At 43.4% G+C, this 26,756-nt stretch overlaps 1 protein-coding gene and 2 long non-coding RNA genes across 7 annotated transcripts in view; 1 reads left to right on the top strand and 2 right to left on the bottom strand.

The window, feature by feature from the left end:
• Positions 1 to 26,756, bottom strand: part of LOC116933993 (uncharacterized transmembrane protein DDB_G0289901) — a 31,471-nt gene that overhangs the window by 3,452 nt on the left and 1,263 nt on the right. For 2 of the 5 annotated variants that reach the window (XM_032941637.2, XM_045168587.1), the window contains exons 2-4: positions 13,852 to 14,257; positions 11,476 to 13,003; positions 5,172 to 5,400 (exon numbers count right to left, since the gene is read on the bottom strand). In XM_032941637.2, coding sequence (XP_032797528.1) covers positions 5,172 to 5,400; positions 11,476 to 12,861 — 1,615 coding nt within the window. In that variant the 5' untranslated portion in view covers positions 12,862 to 13,003; positions 13,852 to 14,257. Of the gene's footprint in view, positions 1 to 5,171; positions 5,401 to 11,475; positions 13,355 to 13,851; positions 14,258 to 18,126; positions 19,633 to 21,008; positions 24,728 to 26,756 lie in introns of those variants that run through there. The other 3 variants (XM_045168586.1, XM_045168585.1, XM_045168584.1) reach the window with 3 other exon arrangements.
• LOC116934014 lies at positions 4,112 to 7,776 on the top strand. The gene is made up of 4 exons (XR_006642750.1): positions 4,112 to 4,603; positions 4,669 to 6,000; positions 6,070 to 6,610; positions 6,691 to 7,776. It is a non-coding gene; the product is annotated as an uncharacterized LOC116934014 (long non-coding RNA).
• On the bottom strand, positions 5,693 to 11,463 carry LOC123469497. Its single transcript, XR_006642751.1, has 2 exons — positions 9,112 to 11,463; positions 5,693 to 9,053 (listed from the first exon to the last, which is right to left on the bottom strand). It is a non-coding gene; the product is annotated as an uncharacterized LOC123469497 (long non-coding RNA).

Genomic DNA, 26,756 nt, shown 5'->3' with positions numbered 1-26,756 from the left:
GCTATATCACCGTCAAACATCTCAACCAACGATTTACTTTTGGTAGAAAAAAATGGCGTTATGGCCACTTGAATTGGCCCCAGATGAGATTGCATTGTGTGGGCACGCAATCTACCGGAGAAGACCCACAAGGCGATACACACACACACCCCCCTAACATCCATACTGCAATGCTTTGAGGTTTTACGTATGATTGTCAGCGTGAGCAGCAAGATCCCATTTTTCTGTGCACGGCCAAGTTAACGAATAGATAAAAACTTTCCAATATATCGTGCGCCCTTTTTGCCTTCGAGCTTCAAAGTTTCAAAATCCTATTGTAAAAAATAAGGGGGTGGGGAGGGCTTACCAGCCAACAACGGAAGAGCGCACCACTGTCTACGACTATATCGGGATTGGTAGTAGAGTTCCGAGTCAACACACCATCATATTCGGGGATATATATATTCATTATAAAATGAAGTGCATAGAACACGGAACGGAAATGTGTTACCCAGGGGGATTGCAGCGACTACAAACAAAACTTTTAGGGAGACAGTTATGTAAATAAAATATGAGTGAAAGAAGGGGGATGACGATGAAGCTGATGGATGTTTAGATGCTGTATCTACAGTCGCTTTTGTCAGCTGGAGGGGGTACCTGTCAGCCGAGCGGCAGGTATCGATTGCCTTTGCCGTCTCTTGCCAGTTGTCCTGGAGACGGGTATCGAGAAAAACATGAAGGATAAGCAAACACGACAGCCGTTAGTTATCACAAACGAAAAAAAACATGAATGGCGGGGGGGAGGGGGACTGAAAAATTTTGCAATGCGCAACGACCCGAACAACAGACCGTTCGTTTTCTTTTACCAGGACTGGTGGTCCAGGAAACCGAGCCTCTTGCCGCCTTTCATCTGGACGTTTTCTTTGTAACGCTGACAACAACGACGCGCACACAACGCAATAAACGAAGTGCTGCGAAGAGCTCAAGTCACAAGGTCCTTAAAACTTAAGAGATTCCTCGCATACAGCGAGAGAGAAAACTCGTATCCACACAAAAACGGCCTACATGAGTGAACGTACGAAAACCCCATGGTTTCGAATTAATTACGAATTCGTAAAACAAAAAACGTGGTGTCGAAAAACTTTACGACATTGATTGCCCAAAACGAAAATCTGATGAAACTTTCTGTGCGCTGTAAGTGACCCCTGTCTCTCAGAGGGGGGTGGACGAACAACTGAGTCATACTCGGCCAATTTAGACCAAGGCAAACTTTTCTCCACAAAATTGGGGGAAGGGGTACAGAAAGGAACACAAAGGGGCAACATGTTTAGACTTGCCCAAACCAAAAAGGGTAGGAATTGCAAAACGACCCAAAGAGGCTTGCCCAAAAAGGGAGGAATTGCAAAATGACTCAAAGAGGGGGCAACATGTTCAGACTTGCTCAATCCTTAAACACAGGCAAATGAACAAGTAAAAAATTGTATCGTTGGGTCTCGGAGATTTCCGACACGTGGATAGTGGAAAAACAATCCATTAGTTGGGTACTAGGAAGGGTGAGATTGACGCTGTTGGATACAGGAATTAGCGTACGGCAACCTATCTAAACGATTCCATCGTAACGTAATAACAATATGAGTTTCCTTAGCAGCGCTAGTTGCATTCACAAGGTGTCCACCTCTTTTATTTCCTCCCACAATCATAGCTAGGTTTCCGCGCATGGAGCGAATAAATTGTTCCCGGCATCGCCATAGCAATAGTTTAATGAATACGCCAAGCTCCGCCTTCTCGTGATTCGGAGGGAGGAAAAACAGAACATATCCCCCCGTTGACACTGTTCGATCCATTTGACATATATACTGTAGATCCTCGTTTTCCCACACTTTTCACAAAAAAACGACCACGATTTTTGCGCATGCATTCGTTTCTATCGGTTCAACAAAAAATAAATTTGTTTTTTTCAGTTCGTTGGCGACTTCCTTCGTCCGGCATCCGTCCAACCAGTCGACCATAAGAAACTACCATCAGCTATTGTGTGAAATGGCGCTGTTTCGCTCCTTCTGAATGACGTCATCCGTTAAGAGAACATAGAGACAAAATAAAACGTCAAAGTGCGACGTGAGACCCTACGTCAAGGCTGCCCTCAGCGCTATGAAAGAATAATAATAAAAAGGAGAAAAACACAAAATAGAAGAAAAATGGAAGGAAAGCGAAATCATTTGATGAAACAAAAACAAATCGTTAAAAAAAATGAAATAAACTAAAAACAAAAAAACTCAAAGCCTCAAAAAGATGAAAGTAAAGAGAATAAACGAAACGAAATAAGAAGAAAAGAAGAGAGATATATACGTACAGTATACACAGTATGTATAGGAAAATGGTCTGAAAGCGCATCAATCTGTTGAATAAAACATGGGAGCACAAGAGGAGAAACGGGGAGGACGGGTGGGACTTGAGCGTGACCGGAATGGGGAGATGACGACTAGCGAAAAGCAATCATAAATTCATGCAAGTACATATAACATGGCGATATGTAATGTCTCGCAACTCTATACTCTCTGGACAGACTACACGACAGCAGCGTCCATTTCTCTGCTATCAAATCTCTCCGTCCCTCCGCTATTTTGTAAATTATTTAGGCCTATATATGTACTATATTCCATCTACGGATGAGTTCATATCAGTATATAGGTCTCTATATACAACGACGTCACAGCAGGGTCTATTTCTAGTAATGTGAAGGGCAACAACGACAGAAAAATAAGACTACAGAGGAGGGGGATGAGTGTACAGTTGAGACGCGAATTGAAAAGAGAGTGTAGAAGCTACACACATTTCTCCGGAATGGATGGAAGAAGTAATAACGGGGGCTCAATATATATGACGAGGGCCTATCCCTTTCTTTTTGAGTAGTAAAAGGCCGGTCGTTTCGGCGACTCGCTTCCAGCGGGAAATCATGAATTATAGCAGCTATTCCTCGGCCATTTTCTCAAATAAATACTTTGGCCAGAAAAAGAAGAACAAACGATCATCGAAACCTTCATCTCTTCCTATCTCCTCTTGAATTTTCTTTTTTGTTTTGTTTTGTTTTAATTTCTTTTGTACCTTCTTTTTTCGTCGTGTTTGGATTGTAATAGTAATGAGGTCATTGTGCGACTAGACGTGATGATCGCCACCCCGCCAGCGTGTAATGATCCACGGGCCAAGACACACACAAACGGTATGCAAACATCTACAATATGGATCAGTCAATAGCTGTGTAAAACAAGCAAACGGCTTCTTGCTCATAACTCCATATTCGATTGCTTTATACAATTCATCTCTGAGACTGTAATATACTTTTAAAGCAATCAAATTTAGGCGAAACGTTCATCAATCTCAACAACTGCAAGGCGTCTGTTTCACGTGTTTTCCGTTTGAATATTGTGCGAATTCTCGACATCGTAACGATGCGTATATCACGGCATTGAAATAATAGGATGTCGCTTTGGGTCGAACTCAATCCTTTTTCGCATCCGCACTCTTGCGCGGCGCTATAAGAGCGAGCGTTTGTTGACGTGATACATGTGCTGCGCGACTACTCAGCGTAAACGAGTTGCGAAGTGAAGAACTGGAGCGAGCAGAATGGAGCATGAAGGCCCGCCAGTCGGAAAGAAACGAAATAAGTGACATAACAGCAAAGTTTCTTATATATATTGATCTACACCCAACGCCACACCTTTTGTCGTTCGTCCCTTTGACTTTCCTTTTTATTTTCCCAACGTGAAGCTCCTATCTCCACTCGTCCGAGCCATTGCAATGTGCGTGCGTGCATAGCGGGAGTGCACGGTCAGCTGAATAGTCTGATACAGCCTAACTGCCGTATTAGATCGTAGCTCTTGAATAGCGTATATACTAGTCGTGGAAACGTACGCAACAGCAACAGAAAGCGTGCTACATAAAACTGCACGTCGTAAAATCTATGCGTCACGCATGCGAACGACACGGAAAAGCAGGGCAATACCGGTCCGAAAGAACACAAGGGGGAGTTGAAAGAGAGCGGAGAGTGACAGCGTGACGAGCGTTTCGCTTAATCAATAATGGCGATCGAAACTCAAGGAAGGAGGCGGAGAGTCGCCACTATAAGAAAACGAACAAATCCAGCACCCCCCCACACACACACGTTGCAAGCGTAATTCGCTTATACACAAGCCTCTCTAACGCGACTCTTTATGTGGTGTGCACCGTATTGATGCTGTACCCATCCGTTCTTGATCTCCCGGTGGCTTTACGAGATTGTGTATTTTTATTTTCTTCCTCAAACAAGTTGGTGGAAGGTGCGCGATTGAAAGCGGCTGAGAAAGACAACAAGATTGTCAACGTTGAATATGCAAATTGCATCATTTATTTTATTTAAATTCTTTTTTTTTCAAACGATCATTGTACTGCATTTATCCCTTAATTTCTGACGTTTACATTTTGGTATCGTCTCGTATGAGCATCCGTATACGTTGACAAAGCATCAAATTGGCATTCCGCTTTAGCCAATCAAAGCTTTTTCTGGGTGGCCTTACTTTTAACGTTCATTAACGAATTCCGGCAGGGGCTTCACGAGGAGAAAAGGAAATGAGGGCTTGTTCTTGTAAAGGTAGACTGTGAAGGATATTATTGACGTATACCGGCCGTAAATTGCGTATCTTGTGTTACCGCTAGGCGTTGCTACTACTGCGCAATTCAATAGGAGTTTCAATCATTTTGGTGCAGAGGAATGTCCTCTATTTGCTTCTAAGTGCTCCGGCCTCTGCGGTCAATAAGCTCGACTATGCAACGAGAAAGGAAGTACGGCCCAAGCCAGACAGACTAATGGTAAGCCTTCTATCACCATGACAACGATTATGCATAATACACTAGAAGGAGCCAGCAGGATGGCTGCGTCTCAACACTTATGGGAGTGCAGATCTAACTGCTCGGGAGACATTTAGACACACAAATGTTGTAATAACACAGTGAAAGAGATGGTCTATAGCTTTCTTTAAGAGTGATGATCCAACTTAGATGATGGACCATCCACGGACTCTGGAGAGAGATACTTTGGTGGGTGGCAGCCAAGAAAGTTCAACTGGAACACGGGCCAAACCAACATCGGCCTTTACATATGATGTAGAAGGCGTAGAAAACTTGAAAAAACTGTGAAGACATAAATTGATGGGGCTTACCGTCCTGCTCAATGCTGACGAGCAGCATGCCGTGGGCACCGGGTCGATCGCGGAGTAAGTCGATGAGCAACTGCGAAGCCATACTGCCCTGGAGTGAGGCCGGCCGGGCAAGCGGTGATTCGAAGATGGGCTGGATGGCCATGAAAGGCGTCATGAAATGAAGTAAAATGACCAGCTGCGGATCATCCACCTCGACGACGCTCATCGATGCTCGTCCGGTTTGAGGCAGCTGCGATGATTCAAATTCAAGTTGAATTCCATCATTGGTCAGGCAACGACAAGTCCAAGAACAAGTGATGCGAGCCCGGAAAGAAAGAAAAAAAAGATAGGAACAGAAAGACAAAAGAAAATGAGAAAAACAAAAAAAAAGAAACATGTCATTGGATAACCGATTTGTAATGTTACGACACGCGATTTTGAAGCTGTGGCATGTCATTATATTTGACTTTTGGAGCTAGAAAAATAGAACACGCTGAATAACTCAACGGCTCCAAAGTTGTGGGTTAAAAAAAAAAAAAAACAAAGTCAAGAGCAGAAAAAAGACGTGAAGAAATATAAAAAAATCATTCTTCCGTGGTTCGAAAATAGCCGCAGTCGTTCACGCAGCCATCGGCAAAAAGAGGAAATGAACTCGACACTCATTTTGGCCTGTTCTTTTTGGTTTTAGGTTGTCTACTGCGGAACGCCATTTAAACCACGTTTTTACACGCAACTTTTGATTCCCAAATAAATGGTAAAACCGGAGAACAGTCAAACGGCGTTCCGTGTTCTTTTATTCTAATCCCCATCGCCGCAAGAAAAAAGAGCAGTTGATTGTGGGGCGATGTCGGTAAAACATCCCATAATTTAAAAAAAAAAAAAAAAAAGGGAACTTTTAACGCTATTTTTGTTGTTGCAGGAGGAAAGGCTATTTACGTTTCAACAATTACTTGGTTCCAGAAATACATCGGCGAGTGTTAAGTCATTTATCAAAGGATGCCAATTATCTGCAAATTGAACCGAAGCGATTCTTACATACGACCTTTACTAGAATAAACCTTTTCGCACTTGCTTAGCTTCCGGGCCTTTTTTTTTTTTTAATTCTTTTCTTCTTTGCGTGTTCCACGGTGGTCGAATTGTTAGACGCTTTTGGATCGATATAGAATCCGGCGAACCACTCTTTGTTGTTGTTGTTCAATACCCCTACAACGCCAAAGGAAATTGCCTAAAGTCCTTATCAGAGAAAGAAAATGATCGATTCACTTGTTGTAATAAATCATTCAATTTCCAATTGTGGAATGGGAAGAGAGTTTTTAAGAGAAAGCCGGTCGTGTTGGTCCTGTTCAGTTTTTGTACCACAAGAATATTTTTCCTAGAAACAGTTGCTAATAATATGGTCGCTATCCATTGCACCGGAATCAGCAGAGTGAAGAACAGGCAGTTGCATGTTCTATTTACATGTCAGTCCCATTTTTTTTTTTTTCTGGTTTCCTTATTTTTCTTTTTTCTTGACGTTGAAATATTTATTTTTGTATTCAAGGGATTTCGACAAGCGTATATACGTACCCCTCCATCGGCTGGACCTCTACTACTCTTGGCCCGCCCGGAATCAAAACAAGGAGGAGAGAACATGGAAAGCCAAAAGCGTCTCCTCCGTAGACACACACACACAGAGAGAGAAAGAGAGAGAGAAAGTGGGAGAACTTTGGAAGAGACAAGAAACAAGGGTTTATTTATACGCCAACCAAGCGACAAGCGCACCCACCGTGATACCAAACTACATACATCTACTTACCCGGACGCCCCAGGTCGCTACATCTCCCTGAAAGTATTTATGCAAAACGTATAGACTGGCTCTCTCTTTTAGCCACAATAAAATGATACAGCCTAGTGAACGAGTACAACACAATGTCTGCAAACACTTTGTGATAAACCAAGCGATCGCAGATGAACATTGAGATGGTACGCACAGCTGAGCGTCACTCAAGCCAAGATTTCCGAGCCTATATACGCGACGACAAAGTCCTTTAGAGCCGGTATAGCCATCATGAACTGCAACCTACTGACAAGGAGTATGCTTCTATTTGCCAAGAAGTCAGTATAAAAGGAAAGGAAATCCTGATGACTGAGTTAGAAAAGAAGAAACAACTTTGTATCCTATCGAGAAATTGCATGTATACCTATCCAATTCCAATTCACTGAAGCCCTATATATTCCAATGGGGGGAGGGGATGCTATTGTGTGCTCCAATCAAACCACTCGTACCTAATCAGAACTGTATAACCATTGCCAAGAAAAATGTTATTCGCGGAGTATCGAAGGGCAAATTGACTCTACTCTAAAAAAGAGTTAAAGGCCATCACGTGTCATCGCTGGAACGTATATAGTTATGCACATGATCACCGTGTGCGATGGCATTCCATCCAATCCTTACTTATTCTTTTCATGGGCGTTGTTCGAAATTGAAAAGCCATTCGTTCTTAGTGCCAAGGAGACAAACCGATGAAAGGCAATAGAAGAATAACGCTATTCGTTCGGATGGAGCTCCTGACCAGCGATTGAGATATTCATTCGTTTTGGCCGGAATCCATATTATCTGAGCGGATCGTGATGCGATCTTCTTGATATGGTAGTCGTCGCTTCAGATAGACATAACAAAATATTTGTCTATATTTAATACCTACACGTACAGGAGCACCGGGCTTGCACGTGACTGGATTTTTGGCGGCTTTTTCTTTCCCGTTGGCTGGAATCGATCGAATCAACGTGATAAATTTGTCAATCCAACATATAAAAATAATAATCAAAATATAAAGAAAAAACAAAAAAGTTGGAAACAAAAACAAGAACAAAACATGGGGTGGGCTAAATTGGATTTGACTGGCAAGCGAAAACACGGAGCGACATTGAAAGATGACGTGATGCGAATGTGAATGCGGTTGACGCTACATTACGACTTTTCTGACTGTCACATGAATATCCAAATGATTGGACGAAAAGGATCATTGTGGAATTATGAGACACGTCTACGTTCTCCGAATCGCTCCTCTTCCTTTGCCAACTCAAAAGGAGGAAACAGCAAAACTGGGTGGTTAAGGAAACCACACCAAATACGAGTCTCTTCTCCGCCAATTTCCGAGGGTGGCCTCTTTGCCGTCTCGTCTTTCATCACTTGATCCCGCAACATGTTTCTACTGGCGGATGCGCTATAAAGGAAAATAACTCAGATGATTACACATGCGTGCGAGTGGGCGTGATTGTCTTGTACGCTGCATCTCGTTTGATCGTTTCCTTGCCAGCAGCCGAGAGGCGAGACGATAAGAAGTTGAACATTGTTTTCAAAATGCAGACCGACTGTGTATGTTAAATATTTCCCCTTCGGGCCAGAGGTAACTATGAATAATAAATTGGTTCAAACTTGGCAATACAATAATAAATTCTAGTGATCGTAACGAAGATAACAGGCTGTTATCTTCGAAGATCAAGTGCAACTGAATTCACGTAAAACGGGTGTCAAGATAGGAAATCAATAATATGCACGTGTGGAATATAACAGATCGCGTCAGTGAATGGATTGAGTTTGGAGTTTGCCGGACAACAAACAACAGCCAACGAAACGAGTAAGGATTCACGCTGTCGGTAAACACGGCAATGCGAGAAGTTTTATCCTCTCCTTCCTTTGCCCGCTCCCGTACGTTACTCGATAGTTTCTACACGTTCCATGGAGCGTCAGCAAAGCATTATTTCGCCTGACCACTCATATGTTCCATGAAAAAAGTTTCTATAGGCAGAGAAAAAAGCAGAACAATCAAATCAAAACCTCCGGCCAAAATTGGGCAAAGAATAAACTCGAACGGAACCGAATGGACGCAGCGAAAAGCCAACATCTTTCGAGGGACAAATCTAGAAACAACGGACGATATATTGCACGTTTTAACTTGACGTTAAACATTGATCATACCGTGTAGGGCAGGTTCGTTTTGTCGCAGCAGTTTCGAGAGTTTGGATCAGTGTGCGTTTGACGACAAAGAGAATGATAGAAACATGCACACCGCGTGCGTTCACGTAGAGAGGAAAGCATAAAAGCGGCGTAGAATGTTTTGGAACACATCAGCAACAGCGACGCGAAAGAAAAGACCCGATGATAATGGAAAATGGATTTTCCTGCTTTCGATGCTGTTTTGTTTTCTTTGACGTGAAACAAAAGACGTGAGAACTAAAACCCACGTATAAAGTGCATCAAAGGCTACAGGGCAAACAGAGACACAGAAAAAACACATTTAAGGATTTAGCCGCAAAACGACTAGACGACGTCTTTTTCGTCCTCAATTCACGTGACGTGAAACAAAAACAAAAAAAAAACCCATTGAAATCCAGCACATGGAACAGCTGGCAAAGGCATCGTATCTGCTTGTGACGCACTACAGTGCGCAACTTGCGATGGACTTGGCTGAAACGATTCCCAGGATAGCGAAAGATGAGAAAATAAGCGCAAAGAGTCAGAGATGCATGTGCAATAATATCCCGAGTAAAAAAAAAAAAAAAAAAATGGTCACACTCGTCATCCGGACAGGCGTCGTTATTATTTTATCAGGACCGTGTTCGGACACGGTGAAAGCACAGATATATCTTGTCCTCCGTATCATGGCAAGATGGGTGTAATCGCAACACTAGCGTTTACATCCAAGTAACGCGTCGCAGGGGAAATGAAACGGAATGTCCACCAGCGTCCAGCAGGAACGGATTCTAAATCTACAAGACTCTCAGAATCTCGGCCGGCTTGAAGAAGTGTGTGGTGGGATATATAATTGACAATGTTCCCGTTCAATCTCTTTGACATATACCCCTTGGGGTGTTACCAAAAAGGAGAAAAAGAGTGGCATCATCAATCAACTCTTTGTGCGCTACACGGGTTTTGTCACAGCTGATTGTGCTCCGTTATACCATCTGCGTATATTGTTAATACTATACTATATACTACGACTATACTATAGCAGCATGAAAAAGGACGACTCGAGTTATTAGCTAAGATGATTCTCGACACGTCGAATTGTTTCGCGGATGCGTGCGCAACGGACACATGAAAATGATTAAGAAAAAGCTGATAAATATGAAAAGCATCTGGCTCGTTTCTGCAGTTCGTTTATCCGTCCAGTAAGTCTCTTTTTTTTATTTTTATTTGCTATAAAGAAAATGAAGTCGGGGCTGACTGCGAAGAGTTGCCGTGGAAATTGCTTGAGAAAGTGGGTGCGAGCGGGCAGACGGCCCCTGAGGCCGTAAAGAAAACAAAAACGAAACAAAAGAACAAGCATGTAGACCTTGTTAAGAAGCAAAGGCCGTAGATTGTATAGTGGTAGCTCGCAAACTATAGTTCTATCGTTAGTAGAAGAAGATGAAGAAAAATATATAAGAAGAAACCCCCCCTAAAAAAAAAACGAATGAGACTTATATATATATGTACAGAAAAATAGGCGTATAGACTCAAGCGCCCCCATCATACAGAGAGCTGCAGGATATGGCGCTCAAGAAATCCACTCGGCTAATTTAGTGATACGTGAGTGTTTTCTCCCCCGATCAAAAAAAAAAAAAAACAACCATGGAACGCTGTAGACGGCATGGTTGCTGAATAGAGGTGGATGACTAGAGATCGTTATCCGGACCAAGTCCCACCAACGTCTTGAATGCACCCAATTTGGCCAAAAAACGGACGATATGTAGTGTGCGTTGCTTATGACTACCGCCAAACTGGGTCTACTCATCATAAAACACAGCGCTCAACAAACTGATGTGGGAAAAACGAAAAAAACAAACAAAACAAAACACACACACATTTCATTCGCTGGGAAAAGAATGGAGAAGTAGGCCAAGAATGAGGAAGGTAGGAATGAGGAACTGAAATACCAGCAGCGAGCGTGTTTTTGAGGGGGGGGTGGTCTGTTTGGCATGAAACAAGGGCCGGCCAACTTTAATACATCAAACTTTTGAATTGACAACAACAAAAGAGAGTCTATCGTAAAAAGATAAAAAAAAAAAAATAAAAGAAATGTAACACGAATCGATACGGCTTGTCATGCAGATATGGTATATGCTAACATCTATAGTTTGAACAAGCCCAGCCGAGCCCACCTCATCATATGTAGCTAGTTGAATAATGTCTCTCTCTCTCTATCTGTTTTTCGCACAACTAAAACAAACTAGGACGCAGTAATAATGAAAAATAACAAATAGAAAATACTACGTAATATGAAGGCGGATGTAAAGGGGAGCCTAAAAATAAAAGGGGATGACGTCATGACGAAGAAATGTGATTCAATTTGTAACTTACCGTAACGCCAAGAGGTAGGAAACGGTTGACCAGATGGACGGGGATAATGAAGCAGTCACGCGCAATCTCGTTCAAGTTGAGATCCTTGGGATCGATGAGTTCGTCGAAAGTCGGCTCGTTGTTGGAACAGATGCGATTATTGACATCACGACCGTCGACACCTCGCCGGCTCGATCCAGCACCACCACTGCCTCCTCGACCGTGGCCGAGTCCTCGGCTATCCGGTAATGTTAAACTGGTTTCGGCCGTCAAGATGGTGGAATTCGGTCGTCGTCTTCGGCCGTCAGCCGAGTCGTCGCGAGAGGAAGGCCGCCCTCTATCGGTGGCCAAAATTCGTTCTGGACTGGATCTTTTGCTGGCCACAATGGACGAACGAGGAAAGGTGGAACGACTGCTGTTCTCGCTGTTTTCTTTATTGGACGACATTCCACTGGCGACGACTGGCCCCGCACCGCCAGCTCCCGCAGAGCCGCGTAATCGTTTGTCGGACTCGCGCGATCGTTCTCGCTCCATTGTTGCAGCACTGTTGCCACTGCCACTGACGTCGGGACTGTGACGGCCGAAACTGACTTGCTTCCCCGTCCTACCGCTGACCTGTACAGTACCCCTGGCGTTGCCGCTTCCGCTCAATCCGGACACACTCAAACACACCTCGCCGGTGAACTGATGCTCGCCCGCGTACAGTCCACTGCGGACCGAGCGCGAACCGCCAGTCACGCCACTCGCATCGACGGCACTATCCACCATTCTCTGTCGATCGACGCGAGTGTAACGATAGTCTGGCCGACTATTCGCAGCGCTTCCACTTCCACCTCCAATAATTGGATCAAGTCGATCCAAGCCCCCGTGACTCCATCGGTTGTTGGCCGAAGAAGCGGCCGCCGACGTGCCGCCCGCGGCCAGCGCAGAATTCCGCGACGCACCCGACGCTCCTCGATCTGCATCTTCGAAACCGCCGCCGCCGTTGCCGTCGGCTGCGTGTCTAGGCAGGTCGAACAGACCCAGCGGATGAGTGCGTAAGTGATGCATCTCTGTGTTGAGGCCGCTGCCGCCCGCTCCCGTAGAACCGCCAGTGCCTACTCCCGCACCTGTGGCTGAAGCACCACAAGCAGCTGTGCCGAAGGAAGACGCTAGTCCGCTGCCTGGACCCGAAGCTCGAGCCAGCGACGACACGCCCCCTACCCCACCGCCAGTCACTCCGGCATTGAACCAGGAGCGTGAATTGGCTCCGCCTCCTGCGCTGAGACCTCTGACGCCGCCGTAACTAGGTCCTCCGCTGTTGACACCGCCACCGTCTATGCCAGCCGTTCGTCTCGTGTTGCTTAGCAACCCAGTGGTCCCTCCATCCCGGTCTCCCCTCAGATTCTTAAAGTACATCAAATTCATGGTGATGTTTTATTGTGCCGACTCGATGTGATTGGATACGCACTCGCCGACGATGCTCTCACGCATGAAATTCTAGATTTCAAGATCTCAACTTGAAAGCCGATAGTTTATATAACGCACCGAGTTCCTTCGACGATGCAGCCTGAAGGACGCAATCGAGGGATCCAGCAACCATATTTGACATTATTGGAGAAAATGAAAATAAGCAAAGAGGCGAAACAAAAAGGATTAGACAAAAGAAGAGATCAATCAATTTGTGTGAGCAACAGTTTGGACACTAGACAAAACGAAAAGAAAAGACTGCCGCTCGACAAGGAAACAACACATGTATAGGAAAGGGTAAAACAAAAGTAAGACAAAAAACAAAAAATGGGGAGAAGACACACGGAGACATGGAAAAGGAGGCCAGGGTTACGTAAAGGGGAAACGTGGATGTAAAGGCAAGCGTCACTGAAGGAGCGGATGAATGACGACGAAAGAAGGTGCCAGATACCTGTCAACGTCAGTAAAAACAAAGAACACGACACCGTAACAAAGAAGTTAAAAGAAAAAAAAAGAATAAAAGAAAAGGAAAATAAATTAAAAGAATAACTAACGAATACGGAGACAAACTGACGGGCTTCTAAGTTAAAAGCAGGTGCATTTTCATCCACTATTTCTCCAATCCGCAATGGCCAAATTCAATCCGCATTTCAATTACTCAACATGATTGACCGAAAAAATAAAAATCAAAGCGAAACGAATAAAAACATCCAATAAAACATAATGATAACAATAATAAAAGATATGCAAAGAAGCATTCCAGAGCGTTGCTAAACGTTTTTATCAGGAGATGTTCATTTAACGAAGCAAATGGACTATTATAGCTTTCTAAGTGACGGCCTGATTAGAAGACGACTCCCCAAATGCTCAACGATACACATGCATTACAATCTAACGTAATTTAAATCGCATTATCGTATGAGTGCACATCAACACGAACAGGCGCACCTTTTGTATAACTTTGGCCGTGTGCGTGCGTCAAGTGTTACGATGAGTAGCCTCTTTATCGTGTGCAGGCAGTTGCGTAGAACGGCTTCTTTCACAAGTCTTTTGGATGTTTGCTAGCCAACTTGCTACCCTGCAAAATGGACTGCAAAGGCTGTTCACTCAGTTGGATGCAGGCGATCATCCGGTGGCTCCGCTTCCTCCGTCTCCGGCGATACTGGTCCTACGGGTCTGGTTGAGATGGCCGAACTGGTTTGATTCAACTGTCCAAACAACCCCGTACTGTCCCATCGAGCCGGACGTTCGTGTTATCTTGCGGTGCTGCAGCTTCTCGGCTGGCCGGGCATCAGCTGGCCTACAGTTAGACTTTTCGTTCTTTCCCGGATGAAGATTCCGAGATGCAAAACACCTACATTAAATCCGCCAAAAAAAAAATAAATAAATAAATAAAAAATTGGGATGAATGAATCTAGAAATCGAATAGAAAAACAAGAAGAAAAATCTTGAAAAAGAGTTTTGTACGGCTGATATATGGCCCAAGTTCAAATCGATTGACGGGGGAGCCACTCGTGTAATCAGGAATCACGTATATAGCAGGAGTCTCGACACGACTCCGGAAAATACAGTCACGCACAATTCAGACAATACCTTTTCCCTCCTGCCCTATTTCCTCATCACACAATTCAGAGAAAAAAATAAATAAATAAATAATAATAATAAAATAAGGTAAGCGCATGTCCTCCTCCGGGAGGGTTGCATCACCGTCGATCGTTACAATCAAACGATTTCTCATGGCATTTCTCCTTGCTGAAACGAGAGCATTTATCAGAACGAAACGATAATGAAAACGTCAAAGTCAAAACGAAATTAGAGTCGACCAAAAGGAAATAATGCTAGGCTACGTTCATCTTGTCATTGATTTTCCTAGAAATGTCACGCACAAGTGGAACAACCGACAGCTACTAGCAGCTGAAAATGCGGAGAGGGGGAGATCCACCGTTTAGGAGCTTTCCCGAGTGATCAAAGGCAAAGAGTGTTTAAAAAAAAAAAAAAAGAAAAGGAAATCTACGGGGGGGATTTCCATCTCGACAAACGGTCTCTGATTATTTGAATAGCCGAGTTAAAGCCCTTGTTTCTCTAGCAAGAACTTGTGTCTGAAAAGAAAAGAAACGTTTGCAAGACACGCGCAACTTGTGCAAATAAGAAACTTTCGAGCGTGTCGCTGAAACTCACATCCAGCCAATTCATCTAACTTGCCTCCGCCTCGGTGGGCCCACGTACTTGGATAACATTTGCAAAAGGGGAAGACGACCATCAGCCACCAAAATGCAGACGCTTCCGCCAAAAGTGCTTTGAATCCTTGTCGTGGGCGATTTCGATTCTCTGTGTCTACGCTGTGTAGTGTGGACTCGATGTGATGGTCGATTTTATGTTATGGGAAAGAAACTTTTCTTTGCAACGACCGCCATTGATTTCCGTCTCTTGGCAGAGTCGCATGAAAACAACTTGGCCTATTCACCACTTTGTATGGCTTTAAAATAAAATTTAAAAAAGTCTGGTATATACAGGCAATACGTATTCTTTTTTCATTTGCCATCATCAAAAGTGAAATGGTCATCTTCCGGGAGTTTGACTATCTATCAGTAAGTCGTCCGTGAAGCGCTATCTTTCACGATGCACTCGAAAGCTCGGCTCGTTCATCTTAAGTTTCCCTCTTTTTTCTCTCTCTCTCTTTCAAGTTTTGGTTTTTATTATCATCCCTGACACGTTTTAAAAGCCTTTGTTGTCTATCCCATAAATATCTTTCATCGACAATGGGTTCTCGATAAACACGGTAGATGTCCTCCGCTCGTACCTGCGTGAAACGAATCTTGAAATCGTGATTTTAGGCCGTCAGTTCTGCGCATGATCCACTCGATGCCCTGGACGCGTCTGCTACGTTTTCAGTTGCCCTACTCCGTCAGCTAATGCTCTCTGTTGGAATCATTTGAAACAGCAGGATGCATCAAGCGCGTGCTGCATCCACGGCAAAAGTGAAATGCAGACATAACAATAATGACAACTCAAAAGAGCTACTGGGCATTTGACGTTCCATGGAATAGAATGTATAGAAACGTCCATTGAATTGCAAATTCTAACTGAAATTTCGCAACGAGGTTGTGATGCAAAAATCGCTTCACGTCGAACGGATGGAAATTGATATGCAAAATGAGAGAGTTGTATTTTCTGGAGAAAATGAGAAGGGAAAGATGTTTCATCTTTGAAAAGAATCATATTGAAAATCCTTGTCAATTTTTTTTTTCTGACAAAGCAAAAAGATTTGCATATGTATATAAAAGCTGTTTGCTCGTCGCTGTCACAAGCCCACCCAAGGCAACAAAAAAAAAGAGGGGGAAGAAGAATGACGCAATGGCGCAAGTACCGCAATATCATCCAGAAATGGAACGGGGCATTTCTGCGTGACAATGAAAGATATGGCACAGTGCGGAAACAATTTCCATACGGATACGTCACGTAAAATCAGAAAAGAATCTTTTGTTCTCCGAACTGACGGCGGCGGAATTGGATCGTAGCATCGAAAGCCGCGGCGTTTCCCGCCCGCTCAGAACATGAAAAATGCCCGTCCGCCGTGAATGCCATAGAGAGACGGCCAGCGACACAAAGGAAATTCTTTAAATCCAAATTCGAATTAACTAAAAAAAAGAAAAAAAAAAAAAATTGTTAAACTGCTCTGAAATTCCCTTTTCGCTGTTGTTAAAGATTTTCAATAGTTCTGTCTTAGTTCAATTAAATTCCGTTTACAAATTCGCCAGTGTATCCTATTAAAGTAAATGATTTATCCTGCATCAAACTTTAAGGAAACAGACTGACATGTTGTACTCGTTAAATACACTCGGGTCGTGATTTCAAACGAATAAACAAACCGTCTTGAAAGCTTTTCCGAGAATAATGGCTGAATGACCCAAACGGTCGCTCCGGGACGTCCCGACTAATGTTTAACGGGGCTTTTGTGTCAATGGTGGTACCTCGATCGATCGACTTGATCAATGCGTCAATCCGACTCACTCCTGCCGTCTCCGTTTGTTTTGAAACGTCCCTTCATCAGAAAATTTGCCTTCTGCTCGAATCGATTTCAGAGTGGTGTAACCGTCCCACATGCTCTAGAGGGGGAAGGTATATAGATGACATTGAATGAATTGGTCGTCCAGTGATTGGCCGGGCGTGACGAATGACGATGGACAGCGTCGTGATAAGGGCTGAATGATGTTTCTAGAGTGAAGATAAAAGTGGCCGACAAGATGACTCATGATCGTGCAGTGAGTCCGCTTATTAGCTGTGTCCAGCCGGTTTGAATCGTCCCATCCGAACCAGATGGTCACAAAAAGGCGGGTATAGGAAAACAAAAATAGAAGAAAAGAACCGGATTGAGTAAGTGAGTTTCTGCTGTCGTGCCAGAATGAGAAAATGATAAAAAGAGGAAGGACAGATGCCGAAACTCTGGGTGCGAAGAGTCTAGCGCAACTGGCTATAGCGAATGATTCCGCTCCCGCACGGATGAGCTCTCCAGGGCTAGTGCATGTCGAGTGACCCTTTGACCGGTTCGACTTTTGCCTGGACTCGTCTAACTCCAATGGAACCACTGGGATCCATTAATTGAATTTCCCACGAGAGCCGACAAATGGATGGATAGAGAGAAGGAAGCAAGAAACGTGATGGGGAGACAGAGGGAGATGGATGGCTCACTCACGCAGACTGATAAAATCCTGGCTGACATTCCGCTCGTTTTCGCAACACCCATCAGGCATCAAATACAGATCGGTATGAAATAAGACAATTTCCAACAGTGAAGTGCTTGTGACAATCACTGGGAGGGGGGGAGAAACAAAATAAAATCAAAAGAGACACAGTGTTTGATCGAAATGAACGGCCTGTTCAATGGCCTATGTTATATTGGTCAGTCGAGCGTATAGGGAAAGAAACCCGTCGCCAACACGCTACTTAAAAAAGAGTCGAAGAATAGAAATCCCTATGCAGACATACAAAAACAAATGAAATATAGGGACGAGGAGCTCCTCCCTCCTGCGTGAGACTCGGAAGCCGCACGCAAAAAAAATGAAGGGGAAACCGACAGTATAGACGCGGAAGTCAAACGCGCACGATGACAAAAGGAAAATGGGGCTCATCCTTTGCTGTTTTTTTGTTTGTTTTCTTTTGATTCGTATTAGTGAACGATCACCGACTTATTGAACGCAATAAAGATAAATGAAAAAGACAGACCTTCAAGTTTGCCAGTGGGGACTTCTAGAAAAAGCGCCTACATTTGGCCGTTTCCTTCCTTTTGAACATTTTTGCTGCATCTTGAACGATATAAGGATAGCCATTTGTCACCGTCCCGTTTCAAATGTCTCTTATTCTTTTTTGTTGACATAATAGCACCACATACGCACGCACACAAACAGACCCAAACCCGTCGGCGTATATAACCATGTCTGACGATTTCGGGATGCTTATTATTATGCTGCTTTTTTTTTTTTTCGTTCTTTTTTTTTTTACTGATTCCACCAATTTCATCTGTCTCTCGTTCTCTCGCTTTTCGCGATAGACTCCCGCCGCCTGCGCAATAACGTCCCCTCCGGCAAACAGACTGGGCTGTAACACGAAAAAGAGCTGGAGGCTCTTTTGTTCCGCCCGCGAGGAACAACCCAAAAGGCCACCTCTGCCTGAGTTTCTCCGTCTCAGTATTCACTATATAACATCGATCGATTTGTTATTAGTCAAAAAGTATTCAAGGCAATTCAAATATCCGTTTTGAATTTGAAACGAACAACACAAAAAACTTGACCCAGGCTTTATTTATTCTATACTACAATGTCCAGGTCTGGCTAGGGAACCGGACGTTGCAATATATTGAGCCCAGGTTCGTGTTGTATCGACCACGGACATGTGGCCCCACGGGCGCACAGAGGCAGGTATATAGTTAAGTAGCCCAGCAACTATATGAGGGCGTGTAGGCATGAGCGATGGGTGAAAAACAGCAAAACAGCTTATCTTCAATGTTCACGAGAGGGAGAAACTCGTTTAATTCTTTACCGGTTTTTGTTTTTTTTTCACGTTCCCATTCCGTTGAAGGCTTTAGTCAAGGTAGCGTGACTAGTCTGCTGCACCTTTCTCTCGGCGACAAAGACGAAAACAGAAAAGAGGATATAAGGAATAGATTTGAAGAAAAATGGGAGAGGCAAAAGAGAAAATGATCTTTTCCTAAGCCTTTAATCCGCGGTTTCTTTGTGCTTTCATGCAATCTACCGTGAAAGTCGTTTCAGACTTTTCGATACAGAACGAACAAATTTGTTTCCCCCTTCTATTACCGATTGTTTCCTTCTTTTATCGGCAAGGCAAATGCTATAGGTTTCAGAAGGAATAAGGGACGTATTTTCCTTTTCTTTCATCGTTATGTAGTTCAAACAGAGTCAAAGGAAAGGCCGTATTTCTTTGTGCTTTTATGATTCGCAGCTTATAGCTACGTACACGTACATAATCGATTTCGTCGCAGTTATTCGTTCAATGTGAGTCCCCGTAATGACTTTCCGCCATTGGCCATTCCGTCATTATTTTTCGCATTGAAAAAGTAAGGACGAGAATAAACAGAGACCGTTTTTTGGTTTTGCAAAGCTTACTCTTGTATTTATTCGCACGAATCATTACTTGGTAGTTTTTGTTTTTGCATCAGCACTCCATTTGAGGGCCCATGCATCACTGGTTCACATCGCCGCTGTTGGAATTTAGGGCTTCGGCCATCTCATGCAAAGATTAACCGCTAAATTATATATTTGCAGACTTACTCTTACTGCCTTCTAGTTCCTAAAATCAGATTGGAAATCAATTATAGACGCGACCAGGTTGTGCGTCATAGAAGCCGAACACTCTACAGCGAAAATTGCCGATCAATGATTTGTTTGACTTTTCGTGGATTTATTTTTAAATTCCTTTAAAAGTTGGTTTAGGAAAGGAAGGGGGGAGGAGTATTTGAGTTGATATTGCCGTCAGCGTCAACTCGTTTTATTTTAAGAACAAAGAAAACGCTTTTCTTTTTGTAGTACGTTCGATCGCTGCACAGCTCGTGTCAATGCTTTATATACATGCAGTAGGCAATTTGATAAAGCGCCTGTGCAATGTCAACAAATTGCAGCTGAACAGCAAAGTCTTTCAGATGGTATAAGGATTATTACCTTCTTCTTTTGCTCTATTCATGTGCGGAATTTGAGCGTCATGCGCAGGTGTGCATATCATTTCACGTCGTTTAGCAAAGATTTTCGTGATTCGTTTGCACACAAGAAAAAGGTTTAAAAGGGATGTAGACAGAAGTAGGGAAAAAAAAGAACAAATGAGTTGGTTAAATCGAGTATTTTTAATTGATTCTTCTCGCCCTTGTTCCCGCCTTTTGTCCAGTAAAACGCTTTCGTAAAACGGTGCAACCGTAACATGAACTTTCGGCCTGGTCAGGAAATTTATAGGGACACGAAGTAGCTGGGGAAAAGACATCGCCATCGATTCATCAAAACGTCTGAACTCCATCTATCTTGTTATTTTTTTTTTTTCTTCTTTCAACATATAAGAGTGAGGCTCCACAATACCAGCCCACCCACCTTCGTGCTGACTAAGGATCTAAGAAAACCCATGGGCGGAAAGGGCCGGCCATGTGGAAAGTTTTAGGCAGGCCATAGTCATCTATTTTGAAAGAGGCCTCGGGGAAACTTTTTACCTTGTGACCCTTTACCTCTCGTCTTCAATTGATGTTCGTTTCCTTTTTTTTTTGACCCGCAACAATTTGCTTAATAAAACGTCGTATAATTATCGGTTGCGATAGAGAGTCGAGTCCGTGTATGGTCGATGGCGATCTCCCTAGCAGAAGGAAAAGGTCGCTGACAAAAGAGAAAAAAACGGAAAGCAATCGATTTCAGATGAGAACTACATCGTCAGCAAGAGGTGGTAGAAAAGAAAAGAAAAAGGCAAGAAGAAAGAGAACGGGAGGAGCCAAACGCCGACGACGAATCCCGATAATCGACCACAGCAATCCCCGTCCCGGTGGATATCCACCGTCCATTGCCGGATGCCACCCGATTTCTATACTATAGTCGCTGCTCGACTACTGGGCGCTTTACCTTCGGCTTGCTTAAAAGCCTTCCAAATCCGTGTGGTAATGGACATAATTGTTCCTTCCTTTAAATCCTGTACGGCTCCAACAAGCTCAGCGCCCCACGTCTATGCAGACTTTCGTCGAAGCTCGCCGAACAAAAGAATAGGCCAAAGGAAGATGGATGGTGGATTAAAAGTCCGCCGCTGTTGCTCTCTGTGTCTCTCGCCACAGTCCCATTAGCGTGTGCAATCATTTGGTCCACATTTTAGAGTTAATTAACGCGCCCTGAAATTTATGAAATGCGAATAGAGCCATATAACAACATTGAGCACATTTTCAGGCAAATACTTGGCTATACAACAACTCATCATTGATGTTTGGTTGTTTAGCGTCTAGCTGGTCTTACATTCTGTCAGTGGGAAAATTAAGAGTTTTTCGGCGGGGTTGAAATGGCACGAGCTCGGCAGAGAGAGATACAGTCAACACAACACGCCATACGTAAACACACGCATGTATATATGGTATACAGTACATACACGCGGACAAAGAGGAAGATCAATACGTAAGAAGGCCAAAAGGAGGTTGTCTACATACAGTGTATATATATATATGGCATATATGTCTGGATTGAGGGGAATGCGAGTGCGAAAACGAGCGCACAGGGGACGACGGACAGGCGCAACGGAGAAGAAAAAATGAAGACGGACGCGGCCTGGGCGGAGGCATCAAGAGCCCCCGTCCGATTATGTGGCCAAGAGGCGGAAGAATATGAGGAACAGAATGAGGGGGTCATCACGTGAAGACTTTTTTTTTTCTTTTTCTTTTCCCTTCAGAATAAACGGTTAGATGTGGGACGTAACGGAGGACGACATTCTTTTCTTATAATTCCCCCTTTTTTTTACGTCATTCTTTATTTCACCTCGGGGTTTCTTCTGGCAGGTAATCGATCACTCTTGTTTTATCAGTCATTTGCCGTGGTCGTTTGTCTTAACCAATATATGTCCGCATTGTCGCCAATGGCGAATCAGAAAGAAACAGAACAAGAGTTTCTCAAATGCGCGATACGAGTGAGGGATAAAGTTGATTCTTTGGCTAGAAACAATTCATTCGTTACTGGGATTTGACTGATGATGATCCAGCGCGAGAATGTACACGGCGTGGACGAGGTTTCCTTATTGTAAAAGAATTTGCTGATGCGTTGCAATGCAGCTCGAATGCCGGCTTTTCCGTTTTTATGACGAAAACGATGAACTACGATGAAAGAACTCGTTGATTGCTATGCATGTTGGTGCTAGGCACCAAGTGGAATTTTTTTTTTTTTTTTTTAGGATGGCGGAAGTCAAAGGGGAAATTAAAAGACTTTGCTGAGTTGTATAGAAGCGGATAGCAGAAGCGAGTCATTCCTTTTTCTAGTCAATAAATCAACACACTCGGTAACCGATCCGAAAGTTTTTCTTTCCAGCCGTACAGAATTCAGCACACATTTTCCGATATTTACAGTCGATCCATTTTATTTTATTTTTTTAAATGTTGTAAATATAATATGATGTTGAATTTTGAAAAGGGAATACAAACAAGGCGCAGCGCTTCTTCCCTTTTTTTTTTTTCAATCAAAAAGTTTATATTTTAGTAGTCTGACCGCAAACCAATCCCCAGCCTGCATAAAGCGTACCGGACCAAAACTTGGAGGAAGCCATTGATTTGCCCAGATATTTCCGGACGTTCTACAGATCTTTGCCGCCACGTGACAGAAGAAAAGTAATAACGACCTGTTCTCCCGTTCTCACTTTTTTATAGGAATTAGGAAGTTGTCCAAAAAAAAAAAAAAAGGAGACCTGTACCTCTAGAGCGAGGACATCTATTATGAATCAGCCTACAAGATCAATGATTCACGCAGTCTAAACTTACTTTTTTCCACCCCCCAAGAGAGAAAGAAAGAGCAGAAAAAGGTAAAAAAAAAAGAAAATCGGAAGGAAAGAGAAAAGTTTAGAACCAGTCTGACGTCCTTAACAAAAAAAAAAAAACATGTTCCCAGGTTAATATGGTACCTGCTTCGAAACCCGCCACATATGGATAACGATCAATCGCAAGCATCGCCTTACTTCTACAGTACAAAAGCAGCTCGTATATAGCCCCTCTAGCGTTGAGTGGATTTGGAAACGATCGAAGCTGAGCTACGATGGATCGGCTCGAGTAGTAGTATGCGAGCTGCCACTAGAGTGTCCGGTGCTATATAGCCAGAGTGGGATCCATGTGCAGTTGGATGCGCACGGGGCCTAGTGTCTATAAAAGCTACTTTGTTTCCTTATAACGCCATAATGTCTCCCACGACTGGCAGTAAGGGCGGAAACAATAAGAAACTCTAGAAGGAGGAAAGAAAAGGAAAGAATCAAAAAGAGGAAAAACAAAACGGAGGGCTCTCTAGTCTTGGGAGAGCAAACAAAGGAATAGAAGAATGATCCAATAGTTCATCCAAGATTGACGAAGCCATCGCTAGCAGGAGAAACGTTATACCCGCAGACTGCATCTCGGGTGACCGAGCGAGTCACGATCCAAACGTAATCACGTTATTCTATCCACATTATGAACAGCGTCATTATTGAATGGATCACATACAAGCAAGATTGTAGAGGGAATAAGGCCAACAATTAGAAATGTGACGTTGCGGCGGTACTACGTAACCGTTTGACAGTTCAATTTGCTGAGTTATTTAAAAAGAAATTTTAAAGAGAGCTCGTGCATCCGTTTAACCACGATTTACAGTGTGTGCGCTTTAAGCTGGACAGCAAAGTTGTAAAAAAACAGGTTTGAGCCGGATGAAGAGAAGTGGACGAGGCTTGCTCGTATCTGGTATGCAAATACATACAAAAACATGGGATGGTGCCACAGGCGGTTTTGACATCGTTTTCCGCATTTGTCCTTTTTCTTTTTTTTTCCTTTTTTCTCGTGCATTATTTGGCTTCCTTCCGTAACTCATCGCCTCGCTTTGAGGAAATAACTAGCTTTATAATAGGACCCCCTGGCAACGCCCAGATTTGGCCCGAGAAAATGTTGAATGACGGGCGTTGTCCGCAAAATAAACAAAAAATCAAACGTATACTATATGCGTCCCCCAAAAATTACGATAGCAACGCGGACATAATGCCAAGATAGAGTTAGCCCTGGATTTCGCGGAAACACTCCATCATCCCTTGTCATTTATGTTTTTTTGTTTTTATTGAGCCGAGTGCCGGAATTTCGCATTCTTTTCTATTTTTTTCTTCGAGAAAAATGGGGGAAATCCCGCATTTATTACTTCTCATGAAGGCACGACACAATCTTTGGAATAGTTTAGAATAAAGTTGATAATAAGTTGACGAAAACTGTCGCTCTATACGGACCGTATACCGGACGAAAATCGGTTTGAACGAGAAACACGAAATAAATTTGAAACAATTTTTACACGAAAATAGAAGGCAAGCAGCGGTCCATCATCAGCATTATCTCAAACTTGTGGCAGTTCATATTTTTAACGAATAGTTCCATCGTTTTTTTTTTTTTACGAAAAGGCACCACCAGCAGCCAGTGTATAGTAAAAGCTAGACGAATGATGGAACGGGATTTTCTGGCTAACCTTGTCGCGCCCGATCAAGCTGTCTCTGACACGTTCCAGCAGTCGCACTTGGGTGTCTAGCTTCTTCCTTCGCCATTGTGGAGCATCACAAGCGAGAGAAAAAGTGGAATAAGAAGGAAAAGAAGGAAAAAAAAAGATGGGAAAGACGAGGGGCGACAGCTGCAAACAACAACGTGGATGATTGCAGTCGCGCCAGCTGCGTGGAATCGCAAATGAAAACGACACAAACGCTACGCAGTTTGCGGAGCATATATATTCCTCCGCCTTTTTATTCCGTCGCAATTCGTCTCTGCCGTCCTTGAATGATGGCATACATCCCGCAGTCCGTCCGTCTACGAACTTACAGTATATAATCCCCATTCTATTATGTTTTCTCTGTCTTCTTTGCTTATTCCTGTTACGGAGAAAAGATCAACAACAGCTGCACACACACACAACGGCCCCAACACTGCAAGAAGTTGAGGAACACAAGGCGGGACGAAAGAAATGGAGCGAATTTTCAGGGCCATGGTCTTCTAGTTAGAACAATTACGCGTCCCTGCGATGAGAGCTGACCCCCAGTAAAAATGCCTCTATTTTTTCCAAACTTTGCTTAACTCGAATCTAGGAAAGAAATAGCATTACGTCAAGTATGGAGATAAGAAAGGGAACAAATACAAAACCGAACTAAAAACAAACAAGACAAAGGAGTCGGCTATGGAGAAGAAGAAACTGATTCCCAGTGTCGTTATATCCTTGCCTGTCTCCCCGGGCGACCGTAGTCGTCGAAGTGGAACGGCAGGCAATCATTTGAAAGACAAAAAGAACGGCATGAAAAAACAAAAAAAAAAAAAACACACACAGAGTCGAAGATAAAATAGAAACAAAGAATAGCCAGTGAAATCTCCTTCACGTCTCTGCTTCAACTTGTTGGCTGCTAATTCCGCCCCCCCAAAAAAAAATAAAAAGAGTGCAGATAGATACGATTGTTCACGTGCCAACGCCCTTTTATCACACTGGGACAGCAAAAGACTAAAGTTTTTCTTTTGCCTTCCCCTTTTTTTGTTATTGTCTCATTGTTTTCAAATCACTTTAACCGGCAACGGTCTAGATGTAAAAGTTCGCTGTTCAAGCAACTTTTTCTTTCTCGCAGACTCGCTCTTCGGCTACAAGTATTTGTTGTTACCCGTCTTTCTATACACACAGAGATCCTATATATATATATATATATATATACTGTATAAAGTACACATACATGTATATACAAAAGAGGCTTCTAAAAGGCTGCAGAGAGCTGCCCGGAGAAGCTGTAACAGATCGACGGTAGAGACAGACAGTCAGAGAGACAGATTGAGAAAGAGAGAGGGGTTGTTTTTAATGGGATGGAACAGACTTTTGCCATTTTTTTTTTTTTTTCTGAAAGGAAAATGTTGTACGTCGGCAGAGAGACATGTCGACTTGGAGGAATCAATATGTCAGTGGCGGTCGGTAGCGAAGGAGCCTTTCTCGCTCTTAAAACATCTTTTCGCCCTGTAGTGATCCGCACACGCTTCACTATCCGTCGCTGCCTACATGAGAGGTAAGTTGAACCCAAAGGGGGGGACTAGTGACAACAACAAAGCTATCGCATTATCAGTACAGACCCTCTTCACACCGGTTTCTCTATCTTCAATCCCGCAAGTCTTTTCATGTACATCTAGCCTGCTTTATACTTGCTGAACATATTCCTATAGAAATGCGGAACACGTATTTAATTCTGCCTTTGATTCAATCGCACCGAAAAATCCTTATCCATCGAGGGAATATATAGAAAACGTGATCTGTTACCATCGCCCATCTATTTCTATACGCGTTTCTATTGAAACCAACTTTTCTCATTGGTCGCTTCTTTGCCATGAAAACTGCATCGCGCTGGCTGTTTAGCTATTCGAGCGGTGTATACGTATACTACAGCGCGAGTGCGAAAGACTTTATTAAGTTAAATAGTCCAGTAGTGAGACGAGAGAGGGACTAAAACTGATACAGAGAATATAAAAGCAAGTGGTGGATGGACGCATACAAGATTCACGGGGCAGTTGGGAACGTATCTAGCGTTCGGCTTTCCCTATATACTTCACTCTTTGTGGACTCTCGGTGCACTTGTGCTGCTTTCCCCCCCGTACATTTCTAATCCCGCGTGAA

This window comes from Daphnia magna, linkage group LG1 (genome assembly GCF_020631705.1).
Source record: "Daphnia magna isolate NIES linkage group LG1, ASM2063170v1.1, whole genome shotgun sequence".
NCBI lineage: Eukaryota > Metazoa > Arthropoda > Branchiopoda > Diplostraca > Daphniidae > Daphnia > Daphnia magna.
Note: the sequence above shows the minus strand (reverse complement) of the source record. Positions and strands in the feature narration are given on the sequence as shown.